The sequence below is a fragment of the Toxorhynchites rutilus genome, chromosome 3 (genome assembly GCF_029784135.1).
Source record: "Toxorhynchites rutilus septentrionalis strain SRP chromosome 3, ASM2978413v1, whole genome shotgun sequence".
NCBI lineage: Eukaryota > Metazoa > Arthropoda > Insecta > Diptera > Culicidae > Toxorhynchites > Toxorhynchites rutilus.
Window position 1 is genome coordinate 221809150 of NC_073746.1, and position 24041 is coordinate 221833190.

Here is a 24041-nt window from a genome sequence, read left to right on the forward strand (position 1 = left end):
CAGTAGTTTATAAATTTTAATTGCAATCGCAAAAAAGACTAACAAAAATTAAATGTGCACTTGCATATCTGACAACTCAGTCTGGAAGTCCGTGAGGTAAAACGTCAACATCATGCATCCATATGAAATGTCACGATATTGATGCTCGAAAATCAGAAAATCCGGATATCTGCGTCGTCGGCCATGTTCAGCTGTCATTATGCTCTCAAATGTCATCATATTGTCAATAAAGTTGACCGTGTAAGGTCCGCTTGAGACGAGTAGCGAGACGTAACTTTCAGAATTATTTACTTTTTGTTTGGGTGTGTGGTTATGGTTTCATATCAACTCGGTGAGAAAAATAAGCAAATATATATTCGTGAAAAATAGTGCACAACCTCCTTTTGCTCTAGCCAATTACTTGTAACGGCCCTTTCCGTATCTTCTGTCCCTGGTAATCTCCTTCCCGGGTATGCACAGCATTCTCCTCCTCCCTGGGCGAAATCAGTGGAGCCACAACCAGCGTTATTTGTTGTCACCATCAACATAAGCTGATAGTACTCTTTTCCCCGCCGATGGGAGCCAATCAGAAGTACATTTTGCTTGGAAAGAAAGGCATTGATTGCGCAGCTAGAAGCGATATGCTAAAAACATCCTTCTGCACTGTTATGATTCGACAGTGAAGCGCGAGCTGGCAACGAATGCATTTGTCACCAAAAGATACGACTTGTTTTGTAAACAAATTTGTTTTTTCACGAGCAATGGCCGAACAGCAATTTTGACATTGCGGTCCACCTATAGTACAACGCTTTGATACGGAGCAAGAAAAGTGAAGTAGAAGGTAAAACGTAATGTCAGAATTGCCGTTCGGACCTGTTCGGACGAATCCCGTAAGTTTGAACTTATTTACATAGATGGTATCCAAACAACACTAAACATTGACTACAGTTTCGCTGGCACGGCTGATTGTCGTTATGAACCAACACAAAAAACAAAGCTGCAAATTATGCGCCAGTGGCGGTACCACGATCAAAGCACTCCCTGAATCACATTAGCCGAGCCAGCTGGCGTAAGCATATGCATAAAGGTTACTAGGTTACTATTTTCAACGACAACTGTTTATTTATTATACTGCTTCAAAAACCTTCGACGAAATCAAATGTAACCATACCAACGTAAGTAATAACATAAACAAATCCAAACTTTTCGTCTTGCTATTCCTCAAACGTCTTTTCTAAATAGTGTAAATTACGAGCCACCGGTTAACTCCACCATCTTGATACGGAGTAACTGCGTTGACGGCATTGATGAATTTACGTTAGATTTACAACCAGATGGCGCAGCGAGTAAAGTGAGTGGTGTTCTGTTTTTTATTTAAATATGAAATTCGTTTAAATTTTTTTGTACGGTAGAAGACTCGACGGGGGTTTACAATTCTTTGTAGCAAACGCTGGTTGTATATGCTGTTAGCTTTAAGTTAAAAATTTATTTATTTTAGTTTAAGTTGTAACAAAAATTTAATTCACTTACAATTTTGCTAAACCGATAGTAATTTATGTTGTGAGTCGTCGTATTCAACGTTGTAGTATTTAGGTTCTAGATTTAGGTTAAGATATTATTAATTCCCTATTTATAGAATATATTTAAGCAAATCGACTTACTTTTAGTGCAGTAGGATTGAGATAATGAGTAGAACTAGGTACCCAGCAAACATTAAATCGTATAATTTTGCACGTGCCAAGTCTTGCAAGGAATCTGAATAAATCAGAATGGTATATAATATCAATCAAAGTATGTATCGTGTATATTTGAAATCGCATAAAATGTAAAAACTCGATTTTATATACCATTATCAAATTAAGTCGCAATTCGGTATAATAAACATCAATTTTATGATGTATATTGTCGTAAAATATATTTAATCCGTATCATATGCGTATATTACGCTGATGCAGTTTATGTGTCGTATAAGCGTATAATTTAAATCGATTCAGTACTGTAGTAAATCGTGTTGCATGCTGAAGAAAATCATGAAACAGTAAATCATATTAGATCCTAATAAAGAACATATTACATCATATTGAAATGTCAATGATGCACTCGACAGTTTTAACCGCTGTTGAATTAAATTTCAGATAGCCGCGCGAGATATCTGGTGGATGATAATCCAGACGACCGGAGTTCGAACTCACATCAGAGCAGTTTTCACCAAACATCAATCTGTGCCATTTTAAACATTCATATTCCACTCCCAATACAAGTCAATCAAACAATTATTATTTCTACAAACATAAAAAAATGGCGATTCGTGCGGCTATAATAAACATTTAACGGAAATATTTTGCGCCATTTGTTTTTTTTCTATGTCTGTAATAAATCATATATGAGTAGGACAAAAGTCGTATTTGGTGCTTTGACAATTCATGAATATATTCATATTAAATCGCAATTCAATTTCAACATAATCGCTATTATAGCCGGTCAAAGTTGCATATGGCCTCCACTTTTGCATGTATATGCCAGTTAGGCGCATTATATGCCAACCAAATTTTAGGGCATATGATGTTATATATACGTTTGTTATGCGATTTAATGTTTGCTGGGTAATAAGTAACTATTTTAAGTACCAATTAATTTAAGCAGCGAATTTAGGAAAATATTGAAACGATTGGGGATACACGTGGTCTAATGGATTTCTTTTGATTTGTTTTTGTTTTGCTATAAACCAATGGCAATTGTTACCAAAAACCACCATGCATGTTGTGAAGTTGAGAACGATGGTTCATTACGCGTTACGTATGCACAGCGCTGTTGCAACAGGGGGTCCGTCGTAACATTGTTAGAAAAATCCGAATTTTCCTTCAAATTTCCCGAATTCAAGTATTCTTTCTACGCTGAAAAGGTTAGAAAATCATCATTTTACAATATGCTATGTATATTACAAGGAATGGCTTGTTATAAGTATTTTATTTTTAATTTTTTTCAACTAAGTTAAACGATGAATACGGTGTTTTGCGCTAAAATACTGCAAATCCTTCTCGTATCGGCCCCTACATAATCAATGATATCAGCCAATTTGATATGTTATCGATTTCATCGCAATTATCCATAGTATCAATAACCGGTATGCATCATCAAACTTAAAATTTTCGAAGATTATCTATGACTTTGGTCAAATCGCGTGTTGAAACCATCGTAAATATACAAAACTCCAACTTTCTTACCATATACTGACGACATTCAATGGCTGAAATGAATCTAAATTGAAATAAAATGAATAATCACCACCGAATCTTGCTTTTCAGTGCGTAAAATAAACAAACACCCTCACTTTTGTGGTCTTCGAAAATTTTAAGTTTGATAATGCATACCGGTTATTGATACTATGGATAACTGCGATGAAATCGATATCACATCAAATTGGCTGATATCATTGGTTATGTAGGGACCGATACGCGAAGGATTTGCAGTATTTTAAGCGCAAAACATCCTATTCATCGTTTATTTAGTTGAAAAAAATTAAAGTTACAATACTTATTACAAGCCATCCCACGTAATACACATAGCACATTGTAAAATTATGATTTTCTAACCTTTTCAGCGTGGAAAGAATACATGAAACCGGGAAATTTGAAGATAAATTCTCATTTTTCTAGAAAATTTGAACAAATTTCATACCAAAAAAACAAAACATCCTCATTTTACTCGCTGCGCTATCTGGTTGTAAATCCAACGTAAATTTGTCAATAGGAGTTTGCAGAAGAAATGAACACACTTTCCAAATAATAATTATAAATGAAAAGTATTTTTCCAAAATCAAATTAGTACTCTATGTAAATGAAAATCACTTTTGCTTGCAAGTAGTGAGAATATGTCATACAAAAATTGTGTCTTAAGATAACTTTATATTATAATGGTAAGTTTTGGTGAGAATATCTGAAAATTCATAGAAAATAGTTTAAATTCAGGGTCAGAACAACGTAACTCTAGTAGGTAAATAACTCCAACAAAAAAATTTCATACAAATTTGAGCAATTTAAAATTGCCGACTAATATGATAGAGAATAGTTGGCCTCATACAAACTAATGTTGTGTCCAGATGTCGACACCATTCCGCCGTCAGCGCGAATTGAAACGGTGTAAAAAAAATATTGACGGTGGTGGTGTTCAACTAGTTGGAGTACAGTATTAGGGTAAGGGTAAGGTGACATTGGTTCGGGGTACGCACGAAAATTTGATTGTACGAAGAGAAACAAACAATTTGGTTCGATAGAAACTGGCGAATTATAAGGGAGCAAGGGGGAAGCAATGTAACCACACCAATACAACTCAATGTGGTTGTTTACTTTCACTATTACATACAATTCGAACGACCACTTTCCTACATCCAGCGTCACCGCTAGCCTAAGATTACATTGGCTCGGAGTACGCACGAAAACTTGATTGTGCAATAACTGACGAAAAGAAACAAACAATTTTGATAACTGACGAATTCGAACGGAGCAAGTGGGAAGCAATGTAACCACACCAATACAATTATATGTGGTTGTTTACTTCTGACGATTGTATGCGTTTCGTGCAGCCTTATTTTCGTAAAAAGCTGCAGGCAGTGTCACCGTGGCCTTACACCGATGGAGTATATTTTTCGGGCCTGATTCTCGAATACATTTCACGGAGAAAACCAAGGGATTGCTGAGATGGCCGCCTTTTTGTAGTCAGCATAGAAAATCATGAGCATAGAAATCATAACCTAAAATTAAAAATGAAGTGCTCCACGCGATTCTCAAGCAGTGATTTTAATTGCAAATCGCCAAGAAAGCTTCCGGATGGGTATCCAAACATCGCTTGCCAAAGGAAACTATCCAACGTAATCAAATGTTGAACATATATGACTCAAAACAGTAAACAATACGTGAGCCCCCTGTTTATGCTGCCTACGCTCAATTTGTATTGGTTGGGATAGGGTTGCCAGAGCCCCGGTGGAAACGAAATCAACGGCACGCCACTGAACTACGTTTTACGAGTTATTGAAGTGTCGAAGATAATAATGAGTTTTCAGGCAGAATGAGCACAAATAAAATAAAAATCATTAATGAAAATTACTTTTTCGTATCAAACTGGTGTTCAATGTCAATGGAAAACTTTGTTTTCTTCATGTGGTATAATAATCTCATAGAAACATTTTATCTGAAGATAATTTGATATTATAATGACAAGCTTCAGTGGGAAACTAATTTCATATCCAGATGTCAACATCGTACCGTTATCATCGCGGATACATTTCATTTTGTTTCCATCGTGAAGTGTATTCGAAAATCTGGCCCTTCATATTTTTTCATTCAGGAACATACTCATTTTAGTGATGTAGTATCTAATCTATTGCAGCTTTGACACTTCAAACAAGTTTTTCTCGAACTAGTTTTTTCAAACTGGCGTACACGATATCTCAAGTTGCGTGGTTCACTATAACTCAGATTAAACCGCTGAGGGCTAATCAGATGCCCAGAATTAGGTTCGGTGGATATCACACGCCAGTTGGTAGACCTCAGCCATTGCCGATAAAAATAAGGATGTTAATTTGTTCTTCAGCTATCTAGTGGCCTTGTCGATGAGTTGGTTTTCCATCTTAGCCACGAAATTATTGTAGTAGATCCTCTGTTTGAGGTTTGTCCATAATTATTTTTATCGATCGCAGCTGGGCGGCCTTCGGTACAACGCTTATCTTCAGCCGGTCCATCTCCTCCAGTGATCTCTTGCATAATAAACCGAAACCAGGTACGGCTAAAACCATATTCTCCTTCGCTTGATACATCCTCATGAAAGCGGCAACTTCTGGTAGGCACTTCGTTCTGTATATTCCCCCGTTCACCGCTAGTCTGGAGGAAAGAACAGCGGATTGAACATTTCCTTTTCACTGATCGACACTTACATCCATGGTCGCTAGAACTTTTTAATTCTTGTGGAATGTGGCTTACTAAATGTTTAACCTAATGCATTCGATAACTCGAAATCCGCTCTGACTTAACACCGACCATATAATAAATACACGATATCAATGAATAATCGACACACAATCTACATAATTTCCACCACGGGAGAATATAATGAACGAATTAGTATTTTTGTTTCGTAAATAAACCATATTTACCAAGGGTGACCGTACACTGTTTATCCGAAGGTCAAATATTTGACACTTTTTGACAGATAAAATTTGGTTTGGTACAAACACTATTTTGTTTTTTTTTAAATATCAACAATGGCAAACAATCCCAAACATCGAACGTTATTGAATGCCTAACGAAATAAAATGTTAGGCATTCAATAACTAAATATTTGCTTGTCATGCTTTGTGTCAAATACTTTTGATCAGTACACGTTGATCAAATTTTATCTGTCAAAAAGTGTCAAATATTTAACTTCGGACAAACAGTGTATAAGCACCCTAAGGCCGTCTACACATTAGGCAACAGCAACCCGATCTATGTTGGCGATGTCAATCGCATCGCCAACTCAGCTCTGCACATTGATACAACTCGAACGCGATGAATTCGTTAAGTTTTTATCCATCATCATAAACTGCCTAATCGCTGGCAGAGATACCATTTATTTAACTGCCGAAAAAATCATACGGAGAGCAAATTATGAAAAATTGGTTTGAAAAAAACTACTTTACTTGGGATTTTTCTTGACACCAGGCAAAGAAAAAATAAATAAAAACTCAATTTCACAAATCATCGAATCAAATTGAATGCATACGCGGCTTCTTAAAACTACAATAGAATCAAAAGGGCACATTTGAAATACAATTTACACTATAGCAGAAAAAAAATCTGCTTATCTGGCATTCCTGGATGTACTTTTTTCGAAGGTGTTTCATCTCATATATCAAACAATAATACCATTTTTATTTAAAAAATGTACCGTTGTGTTAATATTCCTTCGTGTGTACAATAGATTTCAGAATTTCTTTTGGGTTCTGCTTTTTTTCTAAATTCTAAATATTTCTAAAAAATGGATGTATATATTTATTTTTCTTTGGAGTAATACCACAAACCAGCAAACAATATTTACAAACATAAAAAAATCATTGAAATAAGAATACAGCCGAAAAGAATTATATAAAGAAAACAGAAAAATTTTCAACAATTCTTCTAAAGAATGATTTATGTATACACTAACGCTAAATATGAAAAATTCTCCCAGGGGTCACATATTCGCAGACCGCACCTTCGCACATGGTACAATCGAGAATCAGGGATGATAACGGTTTCCCGGGAAATCTGACCAGAATTATCCAATCTTAGGCTATCTGTTGGTATTTGTTGAATCTTTATTATAACCGACGGCATCAAGCTAAAGGTGACATATTTACCTAACATACTTATTTCGGCTCGCTGATAACAACAGACAGCAACAATTGCTGTTAACTTGGAAAAAACACATCCAGCGGATTCTGTGCTTCTTCCTCAATCTCCAATATTATACGCATCCTTGACCAATTCAGCACTCTTCCCGGACGGTATATCAAGAGAACTTGCATATTGATGGCATTTCCTAACGTCAAACGAATATATATTATACATAAACTAAACCAAAGTAGCAAAATACTTACATCTCGTTCGTTCATAGAAACAGATGCGCCAATATTGTAAACACTGTTTTGCATCACCACTGACAGATATTGAAATTCAATGAACGCAGAAATCAAAACGTCAACAGCAATTGAACGAAAAGGTTGCCGACACAAATCGCGCGCGACTCGACATGCTGAGTTGAATCGAAAAAGTTGGTCCGACCAAAGTTGCCAGTTGCCTAGTGTGTATGCTCCCATTTGATTACACATGTTCTCAACTTTTTTGACAGATTCGTTAAGTTGCTTTCCAACTTAGGTTGCCTAGTGTGTAGATGGCCTAAGTTTTCATTTGAGTGTAAATGCGACTTTCAGTCGTAATCGAACAATTTTACAGAGTTTTTTTACTCGGGTATTGATGTTTGTGATTACGATCAAGGCGCCTTGAATTATATCCTAAGGTGGGCCAACTTGCTACAACCACTCTTCAGCCATCTTGGAAGTCTACTGTGTTTTGTTTGTAAACAAAACACAATACGCTAGTGCCGAAGCTCGCTCGTGATCAGTCCGTCTCTTTCACGTTTCAAGCAAATAATTCCCCTTCTGCTTTCCTTCGTACTGTTTTCATATACCGCTCCCCTAACAAACTTAGTGACGAAACGGCCTCACCTTAGGATATACTTCTAGGCGCCTTGAAAATAACATGTGTACATTTAACACCCACACAAACGAAGTTGACAGCAGAAATTGAAGTGTGGGACATCCCCTTGGTACGCAATTCACACAAAAACAGAAAATTGAAGGAGTAATTCAGGGGTTGAATGCAATAATCTTAAAAAAGATATACATCGTTAAACTGATTCTGTTATATTAAAAGTGATCCGGGCATCTGTAATTGAAGAACCGGTAGTAGATTTCAATTTGATTGACATAGAACATTGAGTTTCAGTTTCAAAGCAACATATGTTCAAATGAATCAGAAAAGCATCCACTTGGTTAATTACCGAAAACAGTTTGTTTATTAGGTAAGGTAATTACATATACCACTGAATCTGTCCAAAGGAAATACAAGCAAGCGGTTGCTCCTAACATAATTAGACCGAATACATTTAAGAATGTTCACGCGGCTATTTCTAAATATATCCAACTTTCATCCGAATTTTCTACATCTCTTTTCTACTCGCACAGCGGCCGCAGCAAGTCACACGTTTTCGCTTCGAGGAGTGCACTTCTAGAACCAGAAGGAATTATCGAGAATTTTAAGTGGTATTTTCGTCTGAGAATCCTTATAAAAGATCTGGTAAAGAAACAACACCAAGTCAGTACATTGTGAGATGGTTGAACGTTAAAAGGAACTAACAAGTTTAAGTGAACGTTTCAGTTTTTGAATTGCATTTGAATAATGGTCAGCGAAGCAATGGCAAACCAGCAAGAAGATCCTACTGTGTGCAAAGAACGAGGCAATGAAGATTTCAAGAATGGACACTGGGATGCGGCGATTTCGTGGTACTCGAAAGCAATCAAGTTTGGCGAGAAGCAAAAAGAGTTGCCCGTTTTCTATAAGAATCGTGCTGCAGCATATCTCAAGCAGGAAAAATACAGCAAAGCACTAGATGATTGCAGTAAATCGCTGGAGGGCTGTCCAAATGATCCGAAAGCATTGTTTCGCAGATCCCAGGCGTATGAAGCGTTGGAGAAGTTCGAGGAAGCGTACAAAGATCTTAGAACAATTCATACGTATGATCCGAACAATAAAACTATCAAACCACATCTGGAGAGATTACATGCCATTGTTCAGGAAAGAGTTCGTCAAAGGGCGCAAACTTCGAACAAGGTAGCTCAGATGTTCCAAATCGCTTTTGATTTAGCCGCGATAAAGGAAAAACGGGAGCAAGCGATGAATAATATTGTAGTGCTGGCTCGAGAGACTGCAGGAGCTGAAACAATGTTGAAGGAAGGTTTGGTGACCCGCATCGGAAAGTTGTTGAAAGTTGAGAAGAACAATGATATAATCACGAACGCTATTCGTGCTATAGATGAGGTGTGCACTAGGAGTTCGGATCGAACAAAAACGGTCATCAAGGAGCTTGGTATTCCATGGTTTCTGCAGATTCTTGATACCGAGGTAGAAGATCGAGTTACGGCATCTCAGCACTGCATGCAAACCGTCCTGAATTCGTTGTCCGGCATGGAAAATAAAGAGGACTCCAAACCTGACAAAGATCTTGTTGAATCGAACAAGCAGTTGATCGACACCCTCCTAAGCTGTTTAGTTTATTCCGTCACTGAGCGTACGATATCGGGGTTGGCCCGTGATGCAATTATGGAACTAATCATTCGTAATGTGCACTACAAAACGCTCGACTGGGCTGAACAGTTAGTCGAAATGAAGGGTTTAGTTCGACTGATGGAAGTCTGCTCCGAGCTGGAGGAGTATAAATACGAGAGCGCGATGAATATTACCGCTTCTTCTCGTACGATTGCATCCGTTTGTTTGGCGCGTATTTACGAAAATATGTATTACGATGCGGCTCGCGAAGTGTTCACCAATCAAATAGCGGACTTCGTGAAAGATAAATTATTGACGCCGGACCACGAATCGAAAGTACGCGTCACAGTGGCAATTACTGCGCTGCTGCTTGGACCTCTGGAAGTGGGTAACACAATGATATCAAGGGAGGGTATTATGCAAATGATTTTGGTAATGGCACAATCGGACGACGTGTTGGAGCAGAAGGTACGTAATTGCATGAAATTTTCATATTTTTTTTTGTAAGGACCTTGAAGCCTTTGGCCTTTGGTTGTTGTTTTCATTGTGGAGAACTTGCAGTGAAAAAAGTGGATTGGTATTATTGTGTTTTAGTTTTGTAGGATATGTTGACAGCTAAATAGCTTTCCTATACATAAAAATCACAGAATAACTAAATAATATGTGTTTTGTGCTTGTAAATTCTATTTAAAATTGTTGAGAAAAACGGGTATTCAAATACAGTGATTTGCCTCTAATTACCGAGGCACCAATCAGTGTCGCATTATAGGCGAATGTGACCTGTAATTGGACATATAAACAAACAAAACACAATGTGAAAAACAAGTTAAAACAGGAAAATCAATGAAAATCTAACAAATAACCACTGTCATCCTGTCATCGAATATCTAACAAATAACCACTGTCATCCTTTAGCGACTCACAGCGAGTCGGAGCAGGACTGGACATCCGCAGGTGTGTCGCTCAGTATTTCATACTCTTCTACACTCATTACTGCAACAGGGGCAGACGATATTGTGGATGGTGCCCTGGTGTTCCACAGGCTCTGTTAACGGCAGTGTTTAAACCCCATCCTCCTTTTTGGGGCTTTAGATCCACTACTTTGGTTCTCAATAGTTTCAGATTCTTATTCGGAAATGCTATTATTGAGATCCGTCATTTGCCGGCGGAGTTAAAAACTGAATTTACTGAACATCAATGTTATAAATACATGAATAATGAAAACCCCAATATTTTTTAGTGTATACCATTCCATTTAACAATATTTATAGATATTAAAACAGCATTGATGTTCAGTAAATTTAGTTTTAGAAATTAAGTGTTCGAAATTTGAGTCCTTTTTTAGATAGGAAATGGAGTTTTTCGAAGCATTTCTGACCAGTGGAGTTGGAATTGCATATTCACTATGTAAAATGAAAGCATTTTAATTGAGACGGCAACCTTGCTTGCTTGAACAATTTAAAAACGTATCTTCCTCGACTTTCACTATCTATTCCTTCACACTCCACGGCGGTATCCTAATTTATTGTCACTGTTAAGACTTTTCTGTACTTTCTTTTCTTCCTCAACGAATTTTACCGTTTTGTCAGTGTCCGGGAGCGATGTTGATATTGAATGAACTGGTATGTTAACGAAAGAGAGCGCGAACGAAAGAGAGCGCGAACGAAACTGGAATTGTGAGGCTTGGCGTTGGTTCATTTTCCCGAATACAATGGTAAAATGATCGAATGTGGTATGAAATTCAACTGAAAAGATTGATTTGAAACAGATATTTCCAAACACTGGTTTCATGTATAACAGGGTGTTTTAATAGTTACATATGTTCTAAGAATAGGATAATCAGGAAACATCAATTGGTTTTTAGTTAATTGATTGAAATTTGAACACCGGGTAATTTTACCACCCTTGTTCATTCAAACCGCATTCCCCCTACGAAAGTACTCATAGTTTGCATCTATTTTTCAGGCTCCACGGTTTTAAAGTCTGTGTCAGGGAAACACATCCCAGTGATCGCACATCAATCGCTGCGCAATCTTAACTGAGTGGAATTACGCGCGGGCAATCGCTTATATACAGATTTGTGTGATTTCAATAGCCTGTTTTCAAAGCAATTCTTAAACTATTGAAACCAGGTACAGAAATGAAGTTTCATTTCCATGGGTCGGAAGTGGGAACTGGAATAAAGCTAGAGATAGCTCAATCTGAATACTCGTAAACTCATTTGTTAAGTAGATGGTTATAACGAGATTTGTCTGGGTTGTGACAGATCTGATTACAAATTCCGATGGACATGTGTGTTCCTTAGTAATGAAGTTCCTGAAGTGTCAGTAAAATTCATTTGAAAAGTCTAATGAAGCAACTGGACTGGTGCTAGGGATAGTCCAACCGGAATACTTGTAATTTTATCTGTTAAATATATGATTATAACGAGATTTTTTTCTGAATTGTGACAGATCAGATCTGATTGCGAGTTCCAGTGGACATGTTTGCACCCCGATTATGAAGGGACTCAAGTGTTCGATAGAATAAAGCTTGGGATTGCTCAGCTGTGTGGACTTGAGACGATTACATCAGCAGACCATTATCGGGAATCTAGTAAAGCGGGAGACTCTTGTAAATTCGCGGCTGATACCGACATAGGTATTGCGTCCAATTCCCGATCGGTTAAGGATTTTAACGTAGGACTACGTCTTTCATTTCTATACCTGGGTGTAAATTCAAAGTTTCGAAAACGAAAGCGTTACACCGGAGACCGAGATTCAGAGCGTTAATAGTCCCTAAACAACTAAACGAAATGGTATGATGAACACTTCATTCGAAAGACAAAATGTCTACGCGTTATATACTCAGCGTATAAAATATTGCAAGGCAAGCAAGTGACCTCAGAATGATGAACTTCCGGATGTCCTGTACCCAAAACTCAATTTTTTATAAAGGCTACCGTTTATACAACACACTGCCAACTGAAGCAAAGACAACATCGAACATAAGAACATTCCGAACTAATTGCAAGGAGTTCTTGAAAAATGATTTAGACTTGTAACCTGTTCTATAGTCTGTGCACGGTGTGGATTGACGAAGTATTGACGGATAGATTACTATTTTTGTGCGTATATGTGTATCTGTGCGCCTGGTTTTTGTTGTTTTTAATGTCTGAAGACTATAATAATGATGGTATTTTACTAGTTTTAGTTGTTGAATTGTTATTTATTTTAAAACTACTGTGAAGTCTACAATAGTTTGAGCATCGCGCGCGTGAACAGACATAGAAAACTGAGAATGAACATATGCAAAAGAGCGGAATGCGGAAAGCGGAATGAACATATGCAAAAGAGAAATAAATTTTCAAGAGAGAGTCCAGATTGCTTAGCTATCTGGACTCGAGAACGATCGCACAGCAGACCGTTATCGGGATTCTAGTGAAGCGGAAAGACTCTAGTAAATTCATGGCTGATATGGACATAGGCATTGGGTTCAATTCTCGATCGGTCAAGGATTTTTCTTGACATGCCATGGACGAAACGCGCTCACGTAATGTCTCAATTTGTTCATTCGGTAAAATTTCTATGCCTGTGACAAAACCAGTTAATTTTTTCTTCTTATTTTTTATTATTATCTTGCTTACTGGTTCAGTTTTATGCTATAAAGGAAAATTCCAACATTCAATTATATTCAAGATAACTCGTCCAGCTCAAACCTTTGTAGGGGAATGAGGTACTTTTTGATCCAAAAACTCGTTTCAATAGCCTTAAAATTGCTTTCAAAACAGGCTATTGAAATCACCAATCGGTATATAAGCGAGCGCCGCTCGGCAATCCACTCAGTTATAATTGAACAGCGATTGGAGCATGTTGCGCTGTTGTGGTGAAGCTAACTTCGTTCATCATGAATGCGTTGATGAACGGTATCATGAAGCGCCTGGGAATCCATCAGGAGGTGAGTGATGCCACGGAGCTCTTTTCGTTTGGTGGTTATCGAGCATTCGAGAAGAATCCGGAAAGATGTTATCGTTGATGAAAAATAATTTGCCAGTTCCTCTTGGAATTGAAAATTACATTCAAGCGAAAGAGTTTGTTTTAATGTTTTCTATTCATATAATACTGCGATCAAAGGTATTTCGTTTTGTGATTTTTCAATCAAGTGCAATTAACAGGAAAGCTTCTAAAGATTATTCGTCTCCATCAGTAAATTATTTTCGTATCCAATATTGGATGCATAAAACCTTGTGCCTCCAACGTAACGCTCTCGTTTTCGAAGTCCCTCAAATATTCATTTATTCATTCATTCAGAATGGATTTAGATTCAACTTCAAACAAATCACTAAATCAACGATAGTCCTACGTCAATCTTGCGGTTATACCACAAATATAATCCACTTCCTGTTTTTTGGGTTGGAAATTTTTATGACATACCATGGACGAAATGCACTTACGCAATGCCTAAATTTGTTCATTTGGTAAAATTTCTATGGCTGTGACAAAACCAGTCCGTCTTGCTTATTGGTTTAGTGTGATGCTATAAAGGGAAATCGTAATATTGATTTATCTTCAAGATAACTCGTCCAGCTAAAATCTTCGTAGGGTGGGACCATCATTATTTCAATTATTTCGAATGTGTTAAGTTTGATTACCGTTCGGTTGCTGTTAAGTAATGAATCGTTTGTATTCTTCCAGGTCGCCTGCGAATGTATCATCGCTGCTGCCTCAAAAAAGGACAAAGCAAAGGGTCTTATTCAGTCCGGCGCAGAAATCCTAAAGAAGCTGTACACCTCGAAAAATGAAGAAATTCGTGTCCGTGCGCTGGTGGGTCTCTGCAAGCTAGGAAGCTCGGGTGGATTGGATGCGTCGATCCGTCCGTTCGCTGATGGATCAACTAAGAAGCTGGCGGAAGCTTGTCGCAAATTTCTTATAAAACCAGGCAAGGACAAGTCCATCCGGAAGTTTGCTGCCGAAGGCTTGGCGTACCTAACGCTAGATGCTGATGTAAAGGAGAAACTCGTTGAGGACCGTGCAGCTATCAAAGGATTAATCGAGTTGGCGAAAACTGGAGATCAATCGGCAATATATGGTGTCGTTACAACACTGGTGAATTTGGTGAATGCATATGAAAAACAGGAAATCGTACCGGAATTAGTCGAACTGGCCAAATTTGCTAAGCATCACATCCCAGAGGAGCACGAACTGGATGATCCTGATTTCGTTAGTGGTCGTATTATTATATTAGCAAACGAAGGGGTTACATCGGGTTTGGTAGCATTGTGCAAAACCGAGAGTGACAACAGCAAAGAAATGATTGCCCGTGTCTTCAACGCACTTTGTAGCGAACAAGAAGTGCGGGGTAAGGTCGTTCAACAAGGGGGTGCAAAAGTTTTGCTCCCCCTATCTCTCAAGGGAACAGCTAACGGGAAACGGCATGCTGCCCAGGCTTTGTCCCGCATTGGAATTACTATCAATCCGGAGGTTGCATTTCCAGGTCAGAGAAATTTGGAAGTGATTAGGCCATTACTGAACCAACTTCATCCAGACTGTTCATCGTTGGAGAATTTCGAAGCTCTGATGGCTCTCTGCAATCTTGCATCTATGAACGAGACCACAAGACAGCGTATTATAAAGGAAAAGGGTATCAGTAAAATCGAAACATACATTGCAGAAGACCATGTATTGCTCAGACGCGCTGCCACTCAGGTTATCTGTAACATGGTGCAGTCTGAGGACGTTGTGAAGCTTCACGAAAAAGAGAATGATCGAGTTAAATTTCTGGCGTTGCTTACGCAAGAGGAAGACGAAGATACTGCGATGGCTGCATCCGGAGCATTGGCTTATCTGACAGGTGTAAGTGAAAAAAGTTGCGAAAAAATGTTCACGCCTGCCGCTTGGCTGGACATCTTCCATACACTTGTGGCGAATCCAAGTCCAGATGTTCAGCACCGTGGTCTGGTGATTATTTTGAACATAGTGAATACGAGCAAATCTCTCGCTGAGAAAATCTTCGATACGGATTTATTGCGTATGTTGTATGGAGTAACGCAGCTGAACGACGAAAGGCGTGCCAAGGCCATTGAAACGGCCCAAAAGTGCCTCAAAGTGGCGGAAGAGTATCGACTGATTGAGGAAAATAAAGATGCGGATCTATTACCGGATGTTTTCCAGCAGAATGATCGAGAAGCGGCGCTTGAGTCAATTGAAGAATAATTGATTGACAGGTTTCCGTGCAGTCGGCATTTTTCGTATTTTTTTATTATTTTAATAAATGTCATTTGAAAATTCGTACTTATGATTAATATTATGAATTGACAATAAAATAGTTACAATTTTTTTTTCTTGTAACGATAAATCGTATGATGTGTTTTGACTTTTATTTATTGATTTATTTTGGCTTAACGTCTTTACAACATGGTCTTATTCACAATGTTTCTCCAATTAACTCATTTTGTGGATATATCTCCAATCCTGCGGGAACCCCGTGCTTACCAATTCCTGTTCCACTTGGTCTTTTTCGCTGCGCTCCTCGTTGTCGCGTATTAGTCGATGATTCCCGATGAATACCATTTTTTGGGTGCACCCGTGGCCGAGTGGTTAGCGTCACACATTATCACGCCGGGTGTTCGGGTTCGATTCCCGTTCTGGACGGAGGATTTTACGTCAAAGAAATTTCCTCCGACTTGCACTGTGGTCACGCGTATTCTAGAGCTTGCCCCTCGGAATACATTCAAGGCGTGTTATTTGGCTTAAGAGATCTCAACTAAGTATTAATGAATGACACTAGTTAATGCATATGTTGAGACGGCAAAAGTTCCACAGGGAACGTTAACGCCTTCCAAGAAGACCATTTTTTCAGGATAGTTTTCCGGCATTTTCGCAAGATGTCCTGCCCAGCGCATCCTTTCAGCTTTGATCACTTTTTGAATACTTGGTTCACCAGTAGGTTGCGTGAGCTTGTGGTTCATCCTTCGCCTCCATGTGCCGTCTTCCTGCACACCCCGAACATGGTTCTTAACACACGTCGTTCTATGACTCTTCAAGTAGTGTCGGCGTTTCGTGCCCGTAGAGGGCAACCGGCCTATGAACGTTTTGTGCATGGAACATTTCGCTCGATTGCTAAGTCTGTTCGACCTCAAGTGTATGTGAAGACCGTAATAGGCACGACACCCATGAATAATGCGTCTCCGCGGCTGGTATGATTACATTACTATTGAGCGAAGGTAGACAAAACCTTGAACTCATCACCGTCGATCACTATACCACTACCAAATCGTGCCCTGTCGTGCTCGGACCGGGAAGCCAGCATGTATTTGATTTTAGACGCATTGATCCTCAGTACAACTCTCTCTGCTTTGTACATAAGTCTGGTGTAATGTTTAGCTATCGTGTCAAATGTTCTGCCGACGTCGTCTACGTCATCAGCGCAGCAGATTGATTCGATCTGTTGAAAATAGTGCCACGCAAGCTCGTCTCATAACATCCTCTAGCGCAATGTTGAATAGCAGACAAGAGAGACTATCAACGTGGCGAAGCCCCCTGCGGGACTCAAATAGATCAAATAATCCATTCGATATTCGCAGACAGCACTGTATGCTACCCATCGTAACCTTAAAGTGATGAGCGCAAAAATAAATCCACCCCCAATGAAATCAAAGTGTTCCAATATCAATAGTAAAAAAAATTAGAAAATTTCGGTAATCCAATCAATACTACGTAAAACATGGTAATTAGTAGACCATTTTGCCATTTCAGTATCGTTGATTTATTTTACATTATATATACATAAAATAGAATATACATTAGAATCCCCTGGTTTGTAAATGGTTAAAATTCACGAAAACTTTAAGCGTTTCCATTTTCCCATACATTTGTTCTGTCCATTTGTGTGCTTTCCCGAACAGAGCTGTCAATAATGAGCAACTTATCGACGACCAACGAAGGGGAAATCGTAGGATTTAAAGTCTCCGTGAACAAAGGAAAAGTAGAAGAATGAAGGGGAATACTTGCCTAGAGTATAAACAGTGGATCTCGCTGAAGCAAACTATTAGAGGCGAATGAACTGCAAAGTTTAAAGCCTCTTAAAAATAAAGAAAGAAAGAAGCAAACTTTCAATCGGCATCGGACTGTTGGGTAATCCAGTTCATTTTGCTTTCGCTGCGCTTCGATCTGAGATTGGACCCCACCAGTGGTAATCCAACTTGGATATCGTCGTTTGGTTTTTCTGTTTGTATTTCGCGTTATTCGTATCGTATGTTTTTCTTTCCGCGTCATAAATTGGACGCTTCGCGTGGTGTGTGATGAGCTTGAAGAAGAGGAAGGCAGGCTCGATCCTTGCAAAAAAATGAGTGGGTTATATCTATGATATAACCGCAAGGTTGACGTGGAACTACCTTAGCTTAGCAATTATTCGTTTGTATTGATTAAATTCTTGATTGAATGAAACAGTTTCCAAATTCAATTGAGTTCAATATATTTGCTATGTGAGTGAAAAAAATGAACAAATGCCATGTAAAGTCAATTTATTTATTGTGATTGATTGTTCTTCGTTACAAGTAAATTTAATGACGGACCTTTTACGTTTGGTATGATGACTAGAACAAAATATATGTACGGAAGAATTATCAAACGTTTGATGAACCAGCCTAAGGCTGAAAATCTTTCTAATAAAGACAAAAAAAAATTATCAAACGATTATTTTATTTTACATTTCCCTCTGAAGTTTACATCCCAAAAGTGTACATACTTCTCGAATCTCGAATTTGCTTGAAACTGGGAAGTTCATTCGCTTCTAGTGTCTGCACGATTTTCCCAGGTTCCTAAGTTTAGAAGATCATGTTAGGACAGACATATTCCACTCTGCACAAAGGCAAGCGAGGACGAAAGTACTCGCAGTTTGCATTTATTTGCAGAGCCGATTTCCCCAGAAACCTCGGTTTTGAAGTCTGTGTTAGGGAAACACATTTCAATCGGAACAAAAATACCCCCGACTTGTATGAATTTGAAATACCGATTCCTCCAGGCACCTTGGTTTAGAAATCTCTATTAGGGAACACGTTTCGGTGGGAACAAAAGCTCCCCCTACTTTCGTGTGTTCTTCTTCTTCTTTTTGGCTTTAAGAGGGTTTAAACTTTTCAGTTCATTCGCCTCTAGGCTCTTTCGTGTGTTTGCAATGCCGATTTCGCTGCTTGGTTTTAAAGTCTGTGTTAGGGAACATTTTTCGATGAGAACAAAAGTCCCCCTACTTTCATGTTTTTGCAATGTCGATTTCCCCAAGGCTGCTTGGTTTTGATGGCTGTGTTAGGGAAACCGTAAATAGGGCCAATCAAAACGATGCAGTTAGGGCGTTTAGATAACGCCTAATATTTTACAGTTATTCAATTGTTTATCTAATGAAAAACAACATTTTGTTAGTTGCGATAGTTGCGTAGAAATATTCCCTATCAAGTGATGCGAACATCTCTCCTATCCAGTACGAAATGTTCGAGCTATAAGCATTTAATCTTTCATTTTTTCTTGCATGTTCTGTGTTTAGGTTTTCATTTTACCCTCCATATATTCCGGTTAGACGTAGTCCCACGTCAACAAACGCATTGTCAGAGGCAATAAAATTTCGAGGCAAGCTTCATCTAATGATGCACGCGAAGTTGGTGTAGTAAAAAGCGCTCGCACTGAACCGAGCCTTCGCGAGTGTGACACCGCATCGAACAACAGCGAAGAAGGCGACTTCGGCGCGTCGGTCAAAAATGTAAACGCCGTTACCCAGGCAGCGACCAAAATCAAGCTCCCCCCGCTGGTGGTGAAGGCGGTCGCTCTTGACAAACTCATCAGCGAATTCGCATCGATGGGTGTTACAGCATAGTACAAGCAGTTTGGCATAATTCAGTCTTTTTCCAATCAGTTAACATTGTTTGTTTTCCGGCATTATGAGGGCTTTGTTGGGCCTTTGAGAATGCATCAATGCATTAAACTGACGTTATGGCGAAGCAGGCGTTAAGGTTGTGCACCAAAAAAATATTTGGGGAATACCAAGCATCTTGAATGTTTTATTGGAATGTTATAAGTTATTTGAGTTCGCGTGCCTTTGCGCTAATCTTGATCATAATGAAGCAATGCTACTGTTTTCGAGGTTGTTGATATTAACAAAAAGAGTTTATTTCGCTTTTTTAGTCACCAAGAAAGTAAATGTCGTTCTGGAATTTTGTATGTGATTAGATGTTGCTTGCCAGTATCAAAACTTCCTCCACAAAGGGTGACAGCTGCAATTCTCTCGAGCATGAGAAAGTAATGCAACTATTTTCGAGGCCAGTAATATTAACAGAAGCGTTTCTTTTGAGAATAGCGCAAAATGATGAGAAGTGTTTATATTCCTAGTAGTTTCATGCCATCAATGTATGGCTCATTGTAACGGATAGTCTTAGCTCTGTCGAAGCTATCCGTTCAGTGAGACCGGAAAAGCACTCGCCGTACTTCCTTGAGAGAATACGAGAAATTTTGAGTGCTTTATCCAGACGCTGTTATGTCATTACCTTTGTCTGGGTCCCTTCACATTGCTCAATTCCGGGTAATGAGAGGGCTGACTCATTAGCAAAGGTAGGTGCAATTGAAGGCGAAATACATCAGCGTTAAATCGCCTTCAATGAATTTTATTCTTTAGTTCGTAAAAATACCATCGTTAACTGGCAACGCAAATGGAACGAAGATGAATTGGGCCGGTAGCTCCACTCAATTATCCCTAAGGTTAGCCTCAATCCGTGGTTCAAAAGTCTGGACTTGAGTCGGGACTTTATTCACACCTTCTCCCGACTCATGTCCAATCACTGCTCGTTAGACGCGCTGCTTTTTCGTTTTAATCTTGCCGACAGCAATCTCTGTGGTTGTGGCCATGGTTACCACGACATCGAACACGTTGTTTGGTCGTGCGAGTTGTATCTTGTCGCCAGATCGAATTTAGAAAACTCCCTTCGGGTTGGAGGAAAGCAGTCCAATGTGCCGGTGAGAGATGTGTTGGCTCGGTTAGACCTTGATTACATGTCCCAAATATATGTTTTCCTTAAAGCTATCGATCTTCGAGTGTGATTGTTCATACATCCTTTTCCCCTCCTTTTCGTCTTTCGCGAGCTATCGGTTCCCTTCCTACTAACATTAGAATAAGTTAAATTGTAAATACATATTAGATGTAAGGATAGTTTTAAGAATTGAGTGTGAAGTATCAGTGTGAATGAGAATGTGAATGTGAATGTGAGTGCGAGTGTAAACACACATCTCCTTACATCCCATCCTTTTCCTAATGAAAATGTGTCACCCTTCTAAACTCGAGTCGACCGCGAGTAATCGGTTTCCTATTTCATTAACCATAGAATTAAGGAAACAACATGTTGATATATGCTAGTTGAAATATAGTTAAGAGTTTGGCTCCATTAAACTTATGTAACTGAGCCTGTAAAAATAAACGGATTAATAAAAAAAAAAATGTATGGTTCTGTATGCATGCTATGGTGAACGCTTGTTTGACGCTTGGGTTACGTACGAACGATGCCTAGAGGTGAGGCGATTCCTTTCAGGCAATACTAAATAACATGTAGCATGATATTTGATACTTGCAAGTGTTGTCATTGTTGTTGTTTCCAAGCGGTGCGAAAGATATATTGATATATATTGTGGAATATATAGATATATTGTGGAATAATGATGCTGATGCAACATGTATATTATCGACTGTAGCCGAGTCTATGTCAATTGCGAAAAAGGCCACCGGAATAGCGTTCGAGGTGAATTTTCAATGCATTAACATTAAATAAATTGCGACATACGATCAGCTAGTGTATTGTTTTGCGAGAGCAATAATGAATCATCAATCAATTATCGTCAACTGATTCATTTCAGAGATTATTCTACTAAGCAGTTGTTTCTAAAATTTCTCAGCATTATAGAATAATATCCGAAGTTATAAACAAGCGACTTATATAAAATAACAGCGTAGTTCTACGTCAACAATGCGGTCGTATCTTGGACACAACCTCCTATAATTTTTTCTTCACAAAAACAATTAATGCTCAAATTTATAAAGATGAATGCTTGAAGAAAAGATTGCTGCCCCTCTATAAAAAGCATCAGTCTCCCCCTCTCTTCTGGCCGGATTTCTGCACATTACGCTAAGCCAGTATTCTAGTAGCTCTCAGACAATAATATCCAATTCGCCGAGGAAAACATCAATCCACCGAATTGTCCAGAGCTCCGACCAATTGAACGTTACTGGCCGATTGTGAAAATGTATTTTCTTTGACGAAAAAAACCCCGGCCTGAACGGGAATCGAACCCATGATAGTGTGGGACGCTAACCACTCGGCCACGGGAGCACTACCATATCATATGCCTGTATTTTCGACCTAAAAAACCTTATTATCTTAGTTTTTTTTCAGAAAATCTGTATAGATATCTGTATTGAATTTATAAGTCTAATTTTTAGCCATAATTTAAGTTTATTATCATTGTTTGGCATAGTTATTATACGATGTTGAAGGTATCCACGTAGCGCCAGTAAACATTAACATTGTAGTAAAAAACCAATGCTTCATTGAGGCGTAATGAAAGTATAAACAGTTGCATTTTTTATGCTTGTTTGCAATGCGCTACGTAAATACCCTTATTATAAGATATTTTTGAGCACACATATAAATGTAAGGCTTGGAATGATAGCACACTGGATAACTGCCAACGAATGAAAAGGGAATATTAAATTGACATGAAGCCATTTGCTTAGGATCAGGACAGATTCTGATAAAAATATGCTAAATGAATTAAACGGTATGTATTTATATTTTCATTTGTATTTTTTGAAATTTTCTTGTTCAACCGTTTGCCAATTCATTGCAGCAAATGGTCATTTGTCTGCTCTCGCCCTGTTTAAACAGCTTCAAATCCAACGAACATTTGGCAAATATTGTCCAGAGAGTAAGATAAAAGTTCTTGTTTCCTGGGTGAAGTAAATAGCAAACCTTAGTTGAAAAAGTAAAATAAATTTGCTCGTCGAGTCGTTCAAATGATGTAAAATTAGTTTCGTTGTTTGGTTTCGTTTTAGATGTTAAGTTCGTTGAAGCTCCGTAGGGCAGGTTCAACAACGGATTCCAGTGAGAGCAATCTTGTTGCAGATAAATCCAGAATATTCAATTCCACTGTTTGTTCTTAAAAAAAATCACAAACAATCGCATCGTAAGTATTTGGTGATCCGCATTCTGCAACTCGATGATAAATCTATAGAATGTATTTTCCACCTGAAACTTATTTTAATCAAAAGTTCAAACGACAACAGCTAAAATTTTTATTGTTCCCAGATCGGTAGACTCATCAATTATATTTGGATAGTCCGAATTTTCCTTTTTCTCGATTAGCTCTTCGTAGTCCTATCATTGGTTTGAATCAAGATTGAACGTTTCAATAACAATAGCCACCGCGAATGGGATGTTGTTTTCTATTGCCCAAAAATTGTCAAATGAGATTTATATGCTTTGTCCCTAAAGGAATAGTCTTCAATAATCGGTTTGTCAGAACCCCTATCCCGGTCGGCTGCCTCAATTGTGTAGACCGCAATATTCTAACATGGACTATGCCGATTATTCCGTGTTAAGAGAACGCATTGGGATCTATACAAATACTTGGGAAATTAGAAGTTCTAACTGCAACGTCATTTAAAAACACGAACTATTGGAAATTTTATAATTATCTATATTGTATTAAATTGATAGGGAGTGTTCAAATCGATTGCAATATAGATCGACATCTTGTAAATTCACCAAAAAATGACCGAGAAATAAGCGCTCGGAATGGAGAATTTGAGAAGTGATAAATGTTCAGTTTTTCAATTTGTACTCTCAATGTTCCCGAAAGAAGTAGTCCCGTCAAATCGTACCAAACCGTCTAAAAGATCTGTATGTATACCTAAAGATAATCTCTTCAGGGTATTGTAACACATGAGATTTTCGGATTTTTGTTTCACTTAGGTAAGTAATATGATGTTCCTAGAGGAACGTCTACTAATTACCTACTTTTATGTAGTATTGACTGGAATACCAAAAAGATTGAAAAAACTCTTAATATTGAAAAACTTTGATTCAAATGGGGTGGATTTTTTTTTGCCCACCACTGTATAATTTACATGGTTTAGAGACAAAGAGCTCTATATTTTTTATATTTTTTCTTGAAAGCTATATCCAAAAATTAGACAGACGTATTTGATTTATGATGA

General features: G+C 38.3%; 1 protein-coding gene and 2 long non-coding RNA genes across 3 annotated transcripts; 2 read left to right on the forward strand and 1 right to left on the reverse strand.

Moving 5' to 3' along the window:
- The first annotated feature begins 236 nt into the window (after nt 1-236).
- On the forward strand, nt 237-2241 carry LOC129780026 (uncharacterized). The gene is made up of 3 exons (XR_008743817.1): nt 237-1154; nt 1222-1330; nt 2115-2241. It is a non-coding gene; the product is annotated as an uncharacterized LOC129780026 (long non-coding RNA).
- Nucleotides 2242-7027: 4786 nt separating this feature from the next.
- On the reverse strand, nt 7028-7827 carry LOC129779893 (uncharacterized). The gene is made up of 3 exons (XR_008743793.1): nt 7592-7827; nt 7352-7533; nt 7028-7288 (listed from the first exon to the last, which is right to left on the reverse strand). It is a non-coding gene; the product is annotated as an uncharacterized LOC129779893 (long non-coding RNA).
- A 274-nt stretch (nt 7828-8101) lies between these two features.
- Nucleotides 8102-16156, forward strand: LOC129778383 (protein unc-45 homolog B). Its single transcript, XM_055785255.1, has 4 exons — nt 8102-8574; nt 8738-8867; nt 8931-10286; nt 14492-16156. Exons 3-4 carry the CDS (start codon nt 8952-8954, stop codon nt 16007-16009), a joined length of 2853 nt encoding a protein of 950 aa, XP_055641230.1. The 5' UTR covers nt 8102-8574; nt 8738-8867; nt 8931-8951; the 3' UTR covers nt 16010-16156.
- Nucleotides 16157-24041: the final 7885 nt, after the last annotated feature.